The sequence below is a fragment of the Ornithorhynchus anatinus genome, chromosome 6, assembly GCF_004115215.2.
Source record: "Ornithorhynchus anatinus isolate Pmale09 chromosome 6, mOrnAna1.pri.v4, whole genome shotgun sequence".
In the NCBI taxonomy this organism is placed as follows: Eukaryota; Metazoa; Chordata; class Mammalia; order Monotremata; family Ornithorhynchidae; genus Ornithorhynchus; species Ornithorhynchus anatinus.
In genome coordinates, this window is record NC_041733.1 from 26,918,060 (window position 1) to 26,935,591 (window position 17,532).

Sequence of the window (17,532 nt, forward strand, 5' to 3'; positions counted from 1 at the left end):
TATAGAAATATGTATTTCTGGGATGGAAAATCTTTTCACAAATGAAGATCTCTTGGGGAAAAATGAGTCTCTTCCATATGGCTCATATCTAACGAGAGCCCAATTTCAGATGACAGGAAAATGCAGGAAAAAATTGAAGCAAAGAAGCAAAGAGTCTAATATGATTATTCTTTATATATCACTCTGTCCACCTACCTAAATAAGGCAGTTGGTATGTGGTGTGACCTAGTAATGAGTAAGATACTCTAAAATTCCACGTAGCGGTATACCTTGTCGGGACCACCAAAGCTGCCTCTGGGATTTGTAAACTCACCAATGCATGGACAAGCTTCTTTGGTTTAGTTTTATGGCAAAGTTCAAACACAGTCTAAGCCCAGATATCTCTGAGGGATAAAGCTCTTGAGATGTGCCAATAAACACTAATATTAATCCTCCTCCACAATGGAGTAAGAGTTTGAGGAGGGGGGAAAAAAAGCACTCAATTCCTCAGATTGTTACTCATGGGATTCACTTCCTCTAAACAGAGAAGGCTATTTTGACTCAAATGAAATCAGAACTGGCAGCAACAGTGCTCATATTCCTTAGATTAGGGCCCAGGTTAGGTAATCTCTAAAGTCCAAAATTCAAAAAACAGAATTCACAGTTAAGGATGTAATTTTTTTCTTTTCATATTGTGAACACAGGTCATTTAAATTTTGCAGAGATTAAAACTTGGTTTATGCAAAGGCTATAAACAAAAAAAAATCCATATTTTGAAGGATTCAGCTGAACTGATTGTGACCTTAAAATACAATTAGAATCTGCATCTGAAAAGTTGCCTGCACACTTTATTTAGGTCTTCATTGATAAAATAAAATTTATTAATCACCTTTTGAGTGCAAAAAGTTATATTAAACCCTGGAAAAGAGTAAAATAAAGGATAAGTAAAATACAGTTCCTGGCCTTCCGCGGGGCTCAAAATATACAAGAGGTGTTGGGAGGTTGCTCAGGCACACGAGTAAGATTTAAAAGACAAATAACATATGAACACAAGAACAAAAACAAATACAAAATGAGCCCCAGTCGCTGAACTTCTCCATGCTTCAGTTTTCACATGTACAGAATAGAGATTCAAAATCTCTTCTCCCTCCTCCTTGGTCTATGAGACCCATGTAGGGTAGGGTCCTGATGGGGGGGGGGGGGGGTGGCCCGGGGTGGGGGGAAGAGATGACAGGTACCCTGGTGTTCTAAGAGCCAAAGCCCCATGCTGCTGCAGCTTCAGTCTCTTCTGACCCTGCTTTAGCGAGGGAGTGAATAAAATTTCGAGAGCTGAGCATCGGAGCCAGAAATCCAATTGGGGATTCCATGAACCAGGTGACAGCTAGGTCTCCAATTTCTTTACCACCAGGCCTGATGTCTTCTACCAGAAAATCATTTAAGAAAAATCCTGCTCTAGCCTCAGTGCTACTCAAGCCCAGCCTGATGTTTTTATTATTATTTGGGAATCTGATTTCTTTCTGGCCAACACAGTGAAAGCCTTGGAGAATTCTGAGATTCCAAAATTGAAAGAGTTTTCCCAAAGCAGCTCTAAATGGTATTTCAGAGTTAACAGCACATCTTATTTCAGGTTCCCATTTTGATTTAATATACCCCTTCTTTTCAAAACTATCAAGATTTTTTTTGAAATACTTTTCCTGTGACTGGTATTTAAGTTATCTGGATTTTTTGTTGTAGAAATAAAGCATACTGCAATCGGCCACATTCTACCACTATTATTTCCATTTAGGTAGGAGATCATTTTTAAGCACCAGCAACAACAACAAATTATTGGGGGTAGGTTTCTGGATAACATTTCAGATCTATGAAATCGGTGAAGCTGACGGGAAGGAAAACTGCATCCAAACTATTAACATAATACCGCCTTACTGTTTATAATGCACTTTCCTTTGAAAGTATTCAGAAGTGTTTCATCGACACTCTCTCACAAATCCTCACCACACAGATAGCTCAAGGTTAAGATTTAACATCTACATTTCACAGATGAAGAAGCTGATGCTCAGTACTGGCTGTGACTTACATGTAGTGAAAGCATCTCAGGGGCAGAATTAGAACTAAACTGCAATTTCTGAGTCCTGGCCGTTAGACTGTGCTCTCTCTCTCTCTCTCTGGTTTAATGTCCCCTTTTTCTAAGATGTCAGTCTAAGATACTTTCTAAATTATAAGAATGATTTTTCTGGGCTGCATTTAGGAAGACAAGGCAAATTATACAAATAGGAGATGAGGATCAATTAGCCAAGAGAGCAGGATTGAGTCTAGGCATCATTGAATACCACCTGGGGGACATGACAAAAAATAGTAAGTGCAGAGATTTGAAAAAACCTAACATCTTAACTCATGCAAAATTCACAAATATTTATATGAAGAAAAGAAAACACTCGGAGTCTTAGCATCTGAAAGACCATCACCAGACAAGTATTTGTCTAAATATAGCTTTAATTTGGATCCAAGAAAACCTTTAGAACCTTTCTAGTACTTTGTTCCTATTACTTTTTTTTACCTCTTAGCTTAACTAATACAACCTCATTTCACAATCCAGCATATTCAAAATAGAAATAGGAGCACCACATTGTCATATTCTTCTTTAGTAGAGAGTAGATTATAGCCTACTACTAATTTTATACTTTTTTCATATTACAAATATCTAACACTACTTGGAAAATTAGAATTTTGCTCTCACTCATTACCCAGAATTCAAGGGTTAAATCTGCTATTCAACTTTTAAATGGGCAGAAATCCATTATCTAGGCCAAACTGATATGGCCCAAGTCCCATCATGGTTTATGCAGCAGCAAACTGAGCCAATCCCAAACTGGAAATGGAATGGAGTTGGAAGCAAAACTAGTATATTCATGATTGTACTAATGTTGGCTTTAACTTCATAGCTCAATCTCTAGTGATCTTAGATTGGGTTAAAGTGACCAGGTTTACTTAAATCAGGCTATCAAGACCAATTGCCTAAGTATCAATAGATACTGTTGTTAGAGGGCAGCAGTAAGACGGGAAAGGAGATAAACACAAACAAGAAGGGGAAATGGAGAGACATATAAACACATACAGAAAGTTCACATGTGAAATATGCTTGTGTGGGGAGACACACACACAGACCTCCCATCCATACTGACCAATACCAGGTGACCACAACAGTTCCTAATCCCAACTCTTTGACACTTCTGCCACCCATTGGCAGTCTTCCCTTGAAGAGTGGCAGAGAACAATCCCAATGGATGATTTAAGTGATGGAAGAACAGATTTCTTCCCACCACTTACCACTCAGCTCCATTCAATCATAAGCTCCATGAAGTAATTACTGCACTTCTGTTGCTGCCATCACTGTAGCCAAGTCTGAAGGATAAAAGAAGTGCTCAGAATAAAAGGATATTTGAACCTCTCACCCTACCAACCCCTTTTGTTCTCCCCCCACACACTAACACCACAAACCCAAAACACCAAAACACTGAAGCCCAAGGCCCTGTGGCCAGAGTTAAATGGGGGTGGGGTAGGTACATGGGACTCTCCAGAAACCCACTGTGAACACCCATTCTAAGATCTTTTCTAACACTGGAGCCAAGTTCAGGCCAGTTCCATCTCAACCAGAAAGTGTTCATTTTTTCCAACCAAAGGTCCACAGTAGAAGAAGTGATGAAGCTGCATGGCCTTATGCATGAACACTGAATTCCTCATTTTAAAATTGTGGTTTTAACATCCAAGCTTACAGCTTGGGCATCAAAACCTCAATTGAATGCAAATTTTTTCATCTGAAATGAAGAAATGCAACCTTTCAGAATATTTGTCTGCAGATCAGTGTGATTCTGTGAAAGGAGGCAAGCAGATTTCTGGAAAATGTTCTAGTGTGTGAGGGGCAAACCCACAAATTAACTTAGTCATGGCAGCTAGTGTAAAATATCCTAAGAATACTAGTGATACCCATCCACAAAAATCCCAGATCCATCTAGAATCTTGTAATCAATGGAAGCTTGGGTGGATTTATTGGAAATTAGATCTTGCCAGGTAAAGTTATGGATCCCTCATATAGGCTAAATGTATGTTAATAAATGGTGGAAGGATTCTGATTCCTTCCCACCCTTTGTTAACTGGAGTAGAGAAAGAGAAAGCCAATTAAAGAATGCTAGCAGTGCAATCAGGCATTTTAAATAAACTTCATATGTACTGCAAGATTATGAAAACCAAATAAATTTAACAAATTCACGACTTCAAATACTTAGCACTAAAATCCTTAAGGAAATGAAGGCAGAGAGCCTCTAATATATAATTGCAGTAATTATACTGTATGAAAGGCAACAGACCAAGCTGAGGCACCCCAGGAAAGAACAACATTCAGGTGTCAGAATTTCCCCCAAGGTCAAAATCCTGTCCCCTCCATCACTTCTTGGAGTGTCAAATACGCAACTTACACTTAGCAAGGTGAGGAAAATGAGGTAAATTTAAGGTGAAAATAAGCACAAAATAAGGTGAGGAAGCTCAATGTCTCCCACCTAAGTTTGTCAGGTCACCAGAGTGAGTACGGTACTCAAAATTTTCCAAGACATTCAGCTTCTGATTCAGGTTTGTAGATAGTGGGCTTAGACTGTGCTTCTACTTGGTGCCTGCTGTTCTTTAAAATGTGTTCCCTCCCCCATCGGTCAGATATTTTATTTTGTTTGGTTTATGAAACAGTATAAGAAATATATTTATTTAATGTTTCTGTCAGGATTCCAAGGGCTATTCGCTAGAAATCAGGTCACCCTCTGTCATGAATATGTGCACTGTATAAATGTAATTTATCTCACTTCTCCCTTTCCCATAGCCAGTTTTAGGGGCAGGCAAAATGGGCAGTGCCTGAGGATGCCAGTTTGAAGGGGCCACTGTTTCCAGGACGCCTGAGGCTTCCTCTGAATAGCAGAGCCTCTATGATGCCTCTCTCCCTGGCCCAAACTGTGTGTATGATTGACAAACCAGGTCGAGGTGGCACTGTGGCCCCAGGGAGAACCAGAGAGGAATAGTTGGAAAAGCAGAGCTACTCATCCATTTCAGTAATTCTACTCCTTAAAGGCTCAATAAAAACGGGTTATTGATTAAACGATCCCCTTCCTGGACCGAAGTCAGGGTGGTGATGGATTCAGAAAGCTCAAGGTGTGCGAATACAGCAGAACTGTAAGAACTTCTGCTCACGGGCCAGCTCTCTTCTCCCCAGACCATCAAGTGCCAGCTTGCCTGTAGCCACAATAAATGCCTGCTCCAGCCCTGCTCTCTCAAACCCCAAATTGCGACTTACCTACTTTGTGACCTTGGTCAAGTCACTTCACTCCCATCTCAGTTTCCTCATTTGCAAAACAGGGCTCAATACCTGCTCTCCCTTCTACTTAGACTGTGAGGGACAGGGACCATGTCAGAATTGATTATCTTGTATCTAGCCCAGCGCTTAATACAGTGCTTGATAATAATAATTATTGTACTTGTTAAGTACTTACTGTGTGCCAAGCACTGTTTTAAGCATTGGGGTAGATACAAGTGAGGTTGGGCACAGTAATTCAGTCCCTGTTCCACATAGGGTTCAAAGTTTAAGTAGGAGGGAGTAGGATTTAATAATAATAATAATAATAATAATAATAATAATAATGGCATTTGTTAAGCGCTTACTATGTACAAAGCACTGTTCTAAGTGCTGGAGAGAACACAAGGTGATCAGGTTGTCCCACGTAGAGCTCACAGTCTTAATCCCCATTTTACAGATGAGGTAACTGAGGCACGGAGAAGTGAAGTGACTTGCCCAAAGTCACACAGCTGACAAGAGGCTTAGCCGGCATTTGAACCCATGACCACAGAGAGGTAAAGTGACTTGCCCAAGGTCACTCAGCAGGCATGTGGCAGAGCCGAGATTAGAACTCAGGTCCTCTGATTCGCAAGCCTTTGCTCTTTCCACTAGGCAATGCTGCTTTTTAATGCTTGACACATAACCACCATTTAACATGCCACAATTATTAAATTGGAGTTTTGAGAATTGTTTTCTCCTAAGTCCCCTTCCAGATTTTTCAGATCCATTTTTGACTATCCCCGCCTCCACATGCTGTGGTAGTTTGCAAGGTCATCTTCAGTTTTCCACTCATTCCTAGTCACTTTGTTCCAACTCAGCTGGTCTGTCACTGCTCATCCCCCCAAAAAAGCTCTGCCAGAGAGAACACATTGCCTTGAGTGGGCTGGGCTCTCTAACATTCCAATTTCTGAAAAGCTAAAAGTGGATTAACATACACGAGAATAGAAAGAAAAATATTTTGGTTGGCAAACTACGAGTTCGGGTCCAATTTGAAATATATGTGGGCTTTTAATGTTTTTAATGGGTTGGTTTTAGGCTCAGTTGTGATTTCTTTGGAAGAAGGTATTTCACTGAAAGAAATAAGGTGAAAATAGCTGATAAATGGTAATGCTTTTGAAGACTGCCTCTGACTGTGACCATGTAGCTAATGCACCATTCACAGTAGCTGTTTAATAGGTAGCTTAAACAAGTTCATCATGTCAGCACCTGAACTTTGTCTCAACACTCTCTGCAATGCCCCTCAAACAAATGCACGTGACAGGGATTAGTGCTCTCTGTTGTTAATTATCCTAAAATACTCATGTCTCATATCTCAGAGCCATTTTAAAAAGCGAGGCCAGCTGGCTTCATTATGCCTTCCCTGAAGTTACTGCCTGTCTTCCTTCCACATACACTTTGTTGAGAGACCAGGCTATCAATACCTACCCAGGTCTGGCATGAAATGTAATTGAATTAAAATGAAAATTGTTCAAACTTGGAATTGGGCTCCTCTTCGACCTAGCTAAGAGGATCTTTGTCAGTGCTTAGGATTGGGTGGTTCCTAACCAAGTTTCACCTCCAGGGTCACAACTTTTCAGCGTTTCTTTTTTAAGCAGGCTTTTCATCACAAGTTTATTAGCACACTCAGGCCTACGATGAACAATAACGTCTGCCAGATAAATGACGGCTAAGTAAGTGAAAGGCATTTTTCATGAAATTTCACAAAGCCAAGCTCTGGTCTGCGGCTGTTTGGAAAACAAATACAGTTTTTGATAAGTACATCCCCCAACTATTTTGTTTCAGCAGAGCCTTTCTTATAGTGAGTCTCAGAAATAACAAAACAGGAACAACAACAAAAAAAAAACAAACCAAAGCAAAGACAGAGCTCTTGGAAGAACTAATGTACACTGCACACACAAAGAGAAGATGAAAAAAAATACACCTGTATAAAACCAAAGGAAAAATAAGCAGGTCAAAACTCTGTACATTCAGATAATGGTGGCTGAAAGATAGTGTAGAGACAAGCCATCTTTAGGCATAATAAAGCGAAATAGAAACTAGCCAGATGAAGTTGTGGTGTTTACTTCATCTCATCAAAAATGCTTTAAGAATTCTGTTTACTCATTTACAATTACAGATGTGGAAAATCTGACTGCATTGCTTAAATAAATGTAAAGAAACTAAGCTCATGTTTGTAATTAAACTCACCTGAATCCATGAAATAGACACTTCATTTTTAATTGGCGCTATTAAACTTAAGTTCTCTGTGACACAGATAAGCACTACATGATATCCAACTTTAAGAACTATAATTAATATGCTTGTTCAAGGAGTGTGTCTATGTTAGCATGATATATTTTTGGAAATATTATCTAACTGAAAGCAGCATAGTTTTTAAAAAATAAACCTCATGCTCTTATGTTTCCATTTAAAACTACTTATATAACCAGTCAGCAAAGGACTCCTCCTTGAGGCTAAATTTTTTTAATGAAAAAAAAATTCTCAGGTTGGTCTTAAACCCAAATTGATTGCATCAACAAGAACAAAATAATGGACATGCATACCCTTCACTGAACTAGCCCTAAGAAACTTCACTAGTTTTGAGAAGCTGATATATGTGTTGCCACATACTACAGGAGTGTCATAGAAAAAGAGAAAGAGACAAAGAGATGGGGGACAAGGGAAGAAAGAAAGACAGAGGAGTATGGTATGAATGAATGAGAGTATGAGCCAGAATGAGAACCGGGTACTGAATTTGGACAACGGGGTTAGGAAATCATCAATGTTCTACTTAGAAATGCCCAGTCTAGAACAGCGTATAAATTGGCTTCAGAAAGCAATCCTGCAGGGGAATCTGATTTTACCAAGCGCTTCACTGACAAACTTCAAAGCCCCTTACACTTAAAAGGTAGCCCCATGAAGACTATGTTGCAGTGGCCCAGTCCACTGGATCCAGAAGGATGAGTTTTGGAGACGATTTCATATTAGAAAACTTTTATTTCTAAACCAAAAGGGAATGAAAGGGGGTATCAAAACCCTGTCTTTAATACTGAGAGGCAAGTTTTAATCCTTCACAACAGAAGGTGAATTTTGGTTTACTCCAGTACTGCTCAAAGCAGCAGCTATCACCCCATGTGAGGAGGAAGTGTGGTTTAGTGGAAAGACCACTGGGCCTGGGAGGCAGAGAACCTGAGTTCTAATTTCAGCTCTAATGCTTGCCTGCTGTGGACAAATCACTTAATATCTCTGGGCTTCAGTTTCCTCATCTGTAAAACTGGAATTCACAACTTTTCTTCCTCCTATTTGGGCTGTGAGACCCTTGTGGGACAGGGACTGGGTCCAATCTGATTAACTTGTGTCTAGCCCAGTACTTGGGCACACAGTAAGTGCTTAAATACACTAATAATAAGATCTGTACTAGAAAATTGGATGGCCTCTGTGGCCCGGGGCTTTTAAAGTTGGTGATCATCAGTATACAATTTTCACTGTAAATCAAAAATAAGCCTTTCCCCCTTCTCCAACATTCCCAAGCACTCGTTGCGTATCGAATGTCCTAAGGTAGAGTGACAAAAATGCCCCATCTAGGGCAGTCCTTGGGGCAAATAAGCACTTTAATCAAACTGCTTCAAGACAGTTCCAGAAGAATGAAGTACACCAAAGAAGTATAACCCTGCTCACCCCATACTTGAGTCTGCAAATGTCAACAGAAAACTCCTGGCCAACAGCATCCAAACCTGTTGCCAAATTAAATAAAATCATTGAATATGCCTTTAACCTTCTCTGGGGTAGTAGGGAAGGATGAGGTGAAGAAGAGGAAGAGCAATAAATGGCCATTGACATCATCACCTTCCCATAACTAAACTATCCTAAAAAAATTGAGACCCATGGAAAGATTAGTTAATGAAAGATGCTTTATAATAATATTCAACATATCATAATTAGGATTTGGCTTCTATCTGTTGCCATACTGACAGTTCATTAAAACTCATACCTGATTCTTAATACATAATATTAAATGTAATATAACACTTTTTGATAATTAAGGTAGACACAATTCCAATCTTAATCCCCACTCTAAACATTATGAATTACTTTAAGAGAAAACTTGAAATAAAACACACGAGTCTGGAATTTGTACAAGAAGATCGCTGGAATTCATACTTAATCATATTTGCCAAATTAACATTACCTATGCACAACATAAGACAATACAAAGATCTATGCAGAAAATATGTCTTAAAGTTGTCCCTTCGACTGGGCATTCAGACTGGGTTTACCCAAAAGCCAAAAAGTGGTTTGGAGAGGATTTTAGGACTACAATTAGGTCTCTATTTCCTAGCTATGGGAACCAGTTCTGTCTTATCAAAGACTTCGAAGCACTGGGCTGCTGTCTTCTACACTGCTAAGGGCTGTTTTCCATTTAAAAACAAACAAAAAAGGGCCTTTCCTAATGACCCGTTTTTTAATCAGATTATTAACAGGTCTTAAAATCCAGCCAAGACCCATGAATAAGGACAGTTCAGATGGAGAATCTTGAGCCAAACAAGAATTTTCAGGAAATCACCTGTCTTATGGAGACACCGCCTTAGTATAGTGCTCAAGCGCTTAGTACAGTGCTTTGCACACAAAAACACTCAATAAATATAATTGAATGAACCGAAATCAGCCTCGACAAGGATTCTGAAAGTGCTGGGAAGTCCAAGATATTTCAAGTGAGGAAGGTGAGCTACGCTAAATAAACCCCAGGGACAGTAAGAATGAAATCTACTTTACAGACAGTAACAAAAAACAAAAAAAAAAAATCAAGGCTTTGAAATCAGGGATGTCTGAAAGACCTTTGGTGAGATCTGTAGATGTGTTTATTTTGTAATTATGAACAAAAACGCCACATAATTGATTCTGTGTGTGTACACATCTGAAGCTGCTATGAACTGCAGTTTAAGAGCATGTAGAATTTTTCTTTGGATGTTTTAATATTGTATTTCTTTTAAATGTTTAATCTATGAAATGTCTTTCAAGGTTTACAACATCAAAAGCAATGGGATCTCTAAAAGTCTTATTGAACTTACTTACAGAACATACACAGTACTACATGTGCTATTTGAATGGTCTCCCTGTGTTAAGCAGAGCGTGAAACATAAGGCAGAGTTGTCACATTCTAACTTGACTACTGCACCAACTTTCTCACAGATTTCCCTGCCTCCAGTCTCTCCAGTCCATATTTCATCTGCAACCAGGATAATTTTTCTAAAACATCATTTTGTGCCCATCTCCCTGCTCCTCAAATTTTTTTTTTAATGGCTGTCCACTCCTCTTCACATCAAGCATAAGCTCCTTACCACTGCTTTTAAGGCAATCAAATCTTTTTCCCCTACTTGCCCTCACTCATCAGCCACCATGTCCCAACTCACAAGCTTTACTCCTCTCAAACCAACCTACTCTGCCTCGTTCTTCTCTCTCTCTCACCGTCAACTTCCTTTTAGCACTTTACTTCTTATCTGGAGCTCTCTTCTCCATAATAACCAGCAAACATGGACCCAACTCTTAGCCCATTTCCAATTCTTCGTCTCAGTATAATGTGCACTTTTGGCATAAGACCTCAACTAACTCTATCCTCACTCTAGGTTGGATGACGGAACCCTACGTTCACATTTGTTCCATGGATTCCTTCCCTTTAGTTACAGCTTTCTCCACATATACTTTTACTCAAAGAGGCCATATAAAAATAATTACGAAAAAGTAAGCAGTTTCGGTCTATCCTTCAGTCAACCAACAAATATTTCTTGAGCCACCATTAGACACACTAGGCACTTTTCTGGGTTAAAAATGGGACACTTCTCTGCTTTAAGGAAACTTTGAAATGGGGGAGAGAAGACAAGGAATAAAGTTATGTACTTATTTAAAATAATAAGAACATGTCAAGAGAGGTGAATGGGTTTTGGATTTTTCAGGCTGGTTGGGGACAGGGTGGGATTAACTGGAGAAAATTCCTCTCCATGTATCGGAAATGTTTGTAACTGATTTACATAGTGGTGCTCTGCATTTAGAGCAATTCCACAGAGATGTGGGAGAAAGAAGCAAGTTGTGCAACCACCTCACTAATGCTAATCATTTATGGAGTGCCAGCAGCACTTTAAAAGCAATCCAAAAGAGAGGAGGCGATTCTTACCCAGTTGGCTTACAACGAATCATGTCTGTAAAAAAGAAACTTGATAAATGAAGTGTTAAACTCCAAGAAAACAACACTTACAGTAAAACGACACCAGCCCAAACTGGGCAAGTCTCCCACAGCGCCCAATGTTTCAGAAGGTTTCATTCTCTGAGCAATTTCAATCCCAGAGGTTTTTCTTTGTTAGCGCTATAAAGGAACACCAAGCACATGACTTCCTATGTCAGGTGCAGGTAAACACCTGCTTCCAGAGTAAATCCACAGGAAGTCAACAAAAACTATTGCAAACCACAGGGTCATGACTACTGCCACATGGTATGTGGATCTTGATATGCCTATTCGGTAACCACAAAAGCCATTTTCTTGTGAATGGCAGAAAAAGCAGTACTTTTTACCCAGCTTGGGTCCCAAAACATATGGGAACAAGTGCCCAACTTCTTGGACTACTGAAGAATCGTCGCTTGTAATTCAGCAAGAGGTCAGGCTCTCAGTACATTGCTCTATGATAGCAACAACCAATTAACTCATAAAACTGCTTGGTGATGAACTGCTCTTTTGAGAAACATCAGAATAAATATTTTGCTTCCTGGAAATTGACAGACCATTTCATTTTTATTCATTGAGAAAATACTTGACTGATTTTCTAGTTTCTGTCATGTCATTCTTTCCCCATAAACCATGAATACAATTTTCTCTAAAGCACAAAGTTTTAGCTCAAGTGAGCCACTAAAACCTATTTAAGCATATATTGAGTTTGGGGCAGGGGGGTTTGAGGCTTAGTTTTTTCTCTTCAAGAGTTAACTCCATGAGGAGTTCACATCTGCCAATTTTAAGATTCACGCATAGCATAAATACCTAAAGGGAGTCTGTTTAAAAAAACACACACCTCACTTAGAGTCTCAAATGCAGACTATAACCATTTAGTCAACTATCATTAACGATCACAGGCAAAAAATTTCAACTGTCTAATAAAATTTCATTCAACTGGACATGCAGTTGTCCACATTCCCTTAAAGAAAATACATTTTTCACATAAATTTCATTTTTACCTTTATTTGAAAAGTTCACAGAATTGTATCAGTTGTTGCATTAGACATTATCAAACTTACCAAATTTTTGCGGACTTGGTAGTGCACTATAGCATAGTAGAATATAAATCATTTTTATAACACAGCACTTAATTGCTCAAGAAAACTGGACTATTTTCAGGGTTACTAATAAAACATATGAATTTGAATGGCATGATGTGTTGGTTTTGTTTAAGTGTTGGGGGAATGTGACCTCACAAGCACTTTACCATTTGGAATAAGTATTTTCTTACTGTAACTCATCAGCTGGCAGTCTTTAGCCTTACCCATTAGTAGTAAACTAATACTAACTACTATAAGTAACTTTATACATTCCAGTTACCATCCAAATTTCTAATTGCAGAATATTTACTGGAAGTATTGCTTTCCAAATTATAAAGTGATGATTCAAAGAAAGGAAATGATACATGAATAGCAAAAGTCTCCCTATATGTTTACAGAAACCTGGTGATCCATGTTTTGATTTACCAAACCATTCTGGAAAATAGCATATTTCAGACAATGATTTAAAAAAAAATAGTCCGGAGACCTAATGAAAAACTAAAATGTGACAAAAAAGGGTGCAAAGACAGGAACTAGGAAATGCTGATTACTTGAAAAAATTTACAGCACAGCCATTCTCAAAGTAAAATTTCCTGGTTTTAATCAACTTCTACTACAGTTTTCTCTCGGCAGTCATTGGGAAATAAAACCTCTGACTATTCCTAGAGTCAATAATACACAGACACATATTAAGGAACACCATGTACACATGAAGAATGTGAATTCCAAACGTAGTTCATGCTCACAAGCACCTAAACTTTTCAGAGTCTGATCCTCTCCAAGCTTGGAAATTCCCACAAGCAACAAGCTTTAGTACGGCCGCAGGTCTCTTCGACCTGCAATTAGCAAGGATTTAACCCCAGGAAAACGGTCTTGTCCTTGGCCGATGCGTAGATTGTTTTCTCCTGTCCCGTGTGGGAAGGGAACAAGTCTATTTAGAGACAGGGACCAAGTCTCCGGGGCCTAAGTCTTTGACAAGTTTGCAAGTAAGGAGTGGGGGCGTGCTGGGACCCCTGGGTGGGGGAAAACAGAGACAGATAGTGACAGGAGCGACTGCGGGAGGGACAAGGTGCAGCCTCAACCGCGCAGCCAAGGCGGAGCAAGCATCCCTGGGGGGAACCCAGAAACCCTCCAACCCCGCAGATGGGTACCCCTACTTCTGTGTTCCGCGGATACATGTACCTGCAGCCCCTAGACTGTGGTGTTAATCTATTTTCGACTCCTCACAACTCCTCCCCGTCCCCCCTACCTCCGTCTCCATGGCAATTGTTACCCGGTTTACACCCAGCGGCCAAACCCCATCCACTGGCTGGTAACAGTAGGGTGGGGGGCTGCAGGAAGACCCAGGCAGAGCCCCTCCTCTCGTGCCCCCAGAGCCCGGCTACGCTGCCCTTCAGCAGTCGGGGGGGGGGCACAGGCCGGGACCCGAAGCCCCCTCCCCTATGACCCTCTCCTGGGCTCCGGGGTGGGTCACAGCCCCCCACCCTCCCTCTCCTCCACACTGCTCAGTGCCCAGGCCGCGCAGGGGACTCGGAGGGACAGAGGCCTTTGTTCTCCCCGGGGCATCCGAGGGGTGCTCAGAGCATCCTATGACGGGCAAAGGGGAGCTTGCAGGGGGCGCGAGGAGGATGATTACTCTTCCCACTCAGAGTGTGGGACCGAGTAAACCTCCCCCGTAACCGTGGGCGAAGACAGCAGTGTGGAGGAGGTGGGGGACGCCACCTTGGGTTTGCTTCTTTGTTTTCATTTAGGGGTGGGAGCTGGGGGGATGTTCTGGATGGGGTTCCTGGAATGGAGCAATTCCCTGAGTGTGTCACCAACAACCCATTTGTTGAAACGCACGCGTGAGCGCAAGCGGGTACACACACACACACGCATACAACCACACACACACAGCCACCTCAATTCCCTGCGCTTCGGAGCTGCAGCATCCATCCCCCCGCATTACTGACAATGAGAGTCCGGACAGAGGCGGAAGAGAGCGAGTCGCAGGGGGGAGGAGATGGCTCGAAGGGGGACAAAAAGAAAAAAAAGTGTTTAAGACTTTTAAGACACCCCCCGAAATAAAAATCAACAAGAGGTCCCGGATGATCATTTCCCCTTTCCCTCGCCCAGTTAAGGTCACCCCCGGAGGGGAGAGGAAGCAAGGAGTGGGGAAGGAGGAGGAGACTCCCACGGGCTTACCCTTTGAAGCATCTTTCTCTTCTTTGGTCTTGATCACCTTTCCACTCATAGATCCCAGTTTGATTGTAAAATTTCCCCCAGGAGACCGGAGCCCTCGTAGATCCGGCCGGACTTGGAGTCTTTAGGAAGGCAAATCCTGACAGCAAAAATTACTCTCTCTCTCTCCAGTGAGGAATCCGCTTTCCCCACCACCTCCGCCGCTGCCTACACAAGAGAAGGGAGGAAAGGAAAGAGGGTGAAGGAGAAACAGCAGATCTTGGGCATCCGCAGGAGGAATCCTCTCGCCTTCCTAAAGAAGTGAGAGAGACAAAACCGGTTTCCCTCTCTCTGGCGTGGACACTTGCCCCTCCCACCTCGTGCCAGATGAAGGCGAAAAAGCGCAACTCCATAAAACAATGTACCCACTTCCCCACCTCCTCGGAGTCAGGGGCTGGACGCCAAGAGTGGATTTATCGCGCTTTTTTTTTTTTTGGTGAAATGGGGGGATGGTGGGGTTCTCTTTCCCCTGCTTTCCTCTAATCTGTCCTCCTAAATGATGAGGGAGACACCCCAAAGAACAAAAAAAAATCACTTAAAAATCAGCGGCAGCCTGGGATGGGGAATATTTGAATAACAATAATAATAATAATAATGGTACTTGTTAAGCGCTTACTATATGCCAAGCACTGTTTGAACATGTGCGAGCCAAGTGTGATCTTGTTACACTGCAGGGAGGAAAGTGGGAGCGAATGGGGGTGGGGAGGAAGGAGAAAGAGTTCACGGCAAGATGGATAGCCCATCCCAATAGGATAAGCAGGGATGAGTGCCAGCTGCCATCAGGGTGGAGGCAGTCCCGGACGCCGGTGTCCCTTACCTGTGTTCTCCCTCCACCCAAATCCCGTCCTTCGATCCCCTTCTCCTCCTCGCAATCGGCTGCGAGGCCAGAGAAGCGGCGCATTATATAGAAACAGAAAGGGGCGGGGGACGGGAGGGAGGGCGACCCAACCCAACTAATAATGCTAATGAGGGTATTCATTAAACGCTTACTATGTGCCAGGCGCCGTACTAAGCGCTGGGGTGGATCCAAGCAAATCAAGTTGGGGACAAGTCCCTGTCCCATGTGGGGCTCACGGTCTCCATCCCCATTTTACAGATGAGGTCACTGAGGCCCAGAGAGGTGAAGTGACTGGCCCAGGGTCACGCAGCAGACCAGTGGCACAGGCGGGATCGGAACCCGGGACCCTCTGACTCGTGCCCTACAAAACAGATCCTCGGCCGGGGGGGGGAAGGATGGAAATAGCCCGGAGAGACCCGAGAAAGGCGAGGGAGAGATGGGGGGCGAGGAGGGGGAGGGGTCTGGTGGCCCTCCAGAGTCCTAGCCCTGCTCCCTGCGGTCCTCGCCCCGAGCCTCCAGGACACCTGCCTCCCCTCCTTCCCCAACCCAACTCACTTTGGGGACAAAGACCACCATCCCCCTCCATGGGGGACCCCCCTCCAACCAGCCCCTCTCCCCATCCGCCGGGTCTTGCGGCTGCAGGGTTGCACGAGCTCGTTGCAATCGACACGTTGGGGGCTCCGGCGAGCAACAGCTTTACACCGTGCGCCCTTGGCCCCCACATTCAACGAGCCCACGGCGCCTTAGCTCCGAAAGCTCCAAGTTGAAAGGCCTTTTGCCAGCCCAACATCCCCGGGGAGGAGTTGGGGGGGGAAAAGAGGCAGGTGTCGGTCCTAGGGAGGGACAGGAGAGATTCGCGGCTCCCCGGAGCCGAGGGAATATCACGGTCCTTCTCCTTTCTTCCCTTCCGCTGCTGCCGCTCGTCGCTTCCTCCCCGCCTTTTCCCTTTCTTAAAATACCATCTTGGGGGGTGTCAACCGGCCCGGGACGGTGAAGGAGGATAGTCACCTTGCCAGTGATCCCCGTCCGGGAACGAAGGCCGTTATCCGCCCCTGGGGAAGTCGGATCCAAGCGTCGAGGGGGGCTCCACTCGTCACCGAGCAGAGAGGGGACGGAAAGGAGGAGGAATCTGGACATACAGGTTCAATAATTATTAAGGAAGGGTGAAGGAGGGAGAAAAGGAGGCGAAAGAGAAAAAAAAGAGGAACCCAGCTAGCCGTGGAGGGAGAATAATAGGGGGAGGCTGGGGGCTGTTCACGAGCTACTGGGGGGCTCCTCTCGGAGCTGCAGGATTCTTTGTAATGGGATTGCACGCCAGGGTCCAACCAGCACAGCGCCTATCACCAGACACCGGACAACTGAGGTTATCAGTGGAGACATAACGGCCTCTCCACCCAGGAAAACAGTGTCCCCCCGCTCTGGCTAATTCGGTTTGGTTAATGACATCAACCGGGCGAAGAAACCTTAGAGACGGATTAGTCCTACCGAATACCAGGCAGTAACTTAATTACACGAGCCTGCTGCGGTTAGCAGGACGGGAAGCAGCAGCTGCCTCCGTCGCCAGGGTTAAAGGTCGACAGGCCCCTAAACTCAATTTGAAGCCTCTTTCCTCAGCCTGGAGGAACTCTGTGCCCGGGTTTCTTGCAAATAACATATAATAATCCGGTTGATGACAAAATGAAATTACGCTGGCTCAATCCTTATTCATTAATGAATATCAGTGCCCTTGGGAAAGAAAAACATTTCTCTAAGAGAGTCGGCATGTAACAGGTGGAGAACAGGATGGGGATTTGGGGGGGGGGGAGAAGAAATTGGGAAAGAACAATTTTAGAAACTTTACTTTGTC

General features: G+C 43.0%; 1 protein-coding gene across 3 annotated transcripts in view; it reads right to left on the bottom strand.

Moving 5' to 3' along the window:
* Positions 1 to 16,867, bottom strand: part of FGF13 (fibroblast growth factor 13) — a 335,613-nt gene extending 318,746 nt beyond the window's left edge. The window contains exons 1-2 of one of the 3 annotated variants that reach the window (XM_007665951.4): positions 16,695 to 16,867; positions 14,813 to 15,016 (exon numbers count right to left, since the gene is read on the bottom strand). In XM_007665951.4, coding sequence (XP_007664141.1) covers positions 14,813 to 14,861 — 49 coding nt within the window. In that variant the 5' untranslated portion in view covers positions 14,862 to 15,016; positions 16,695 to 16,867. Of the gene's footprint in view, positions 1 to 14,812; positions 15,100 to 16,694 lie in introns of those variants that run through there. The other 2 variants (XM_029067813.2, XM_007665973.4) reach the window with 2 other exon arrangements.
* Positions 16,868 to 17,532: the final 665 nt, after the last annotated feature.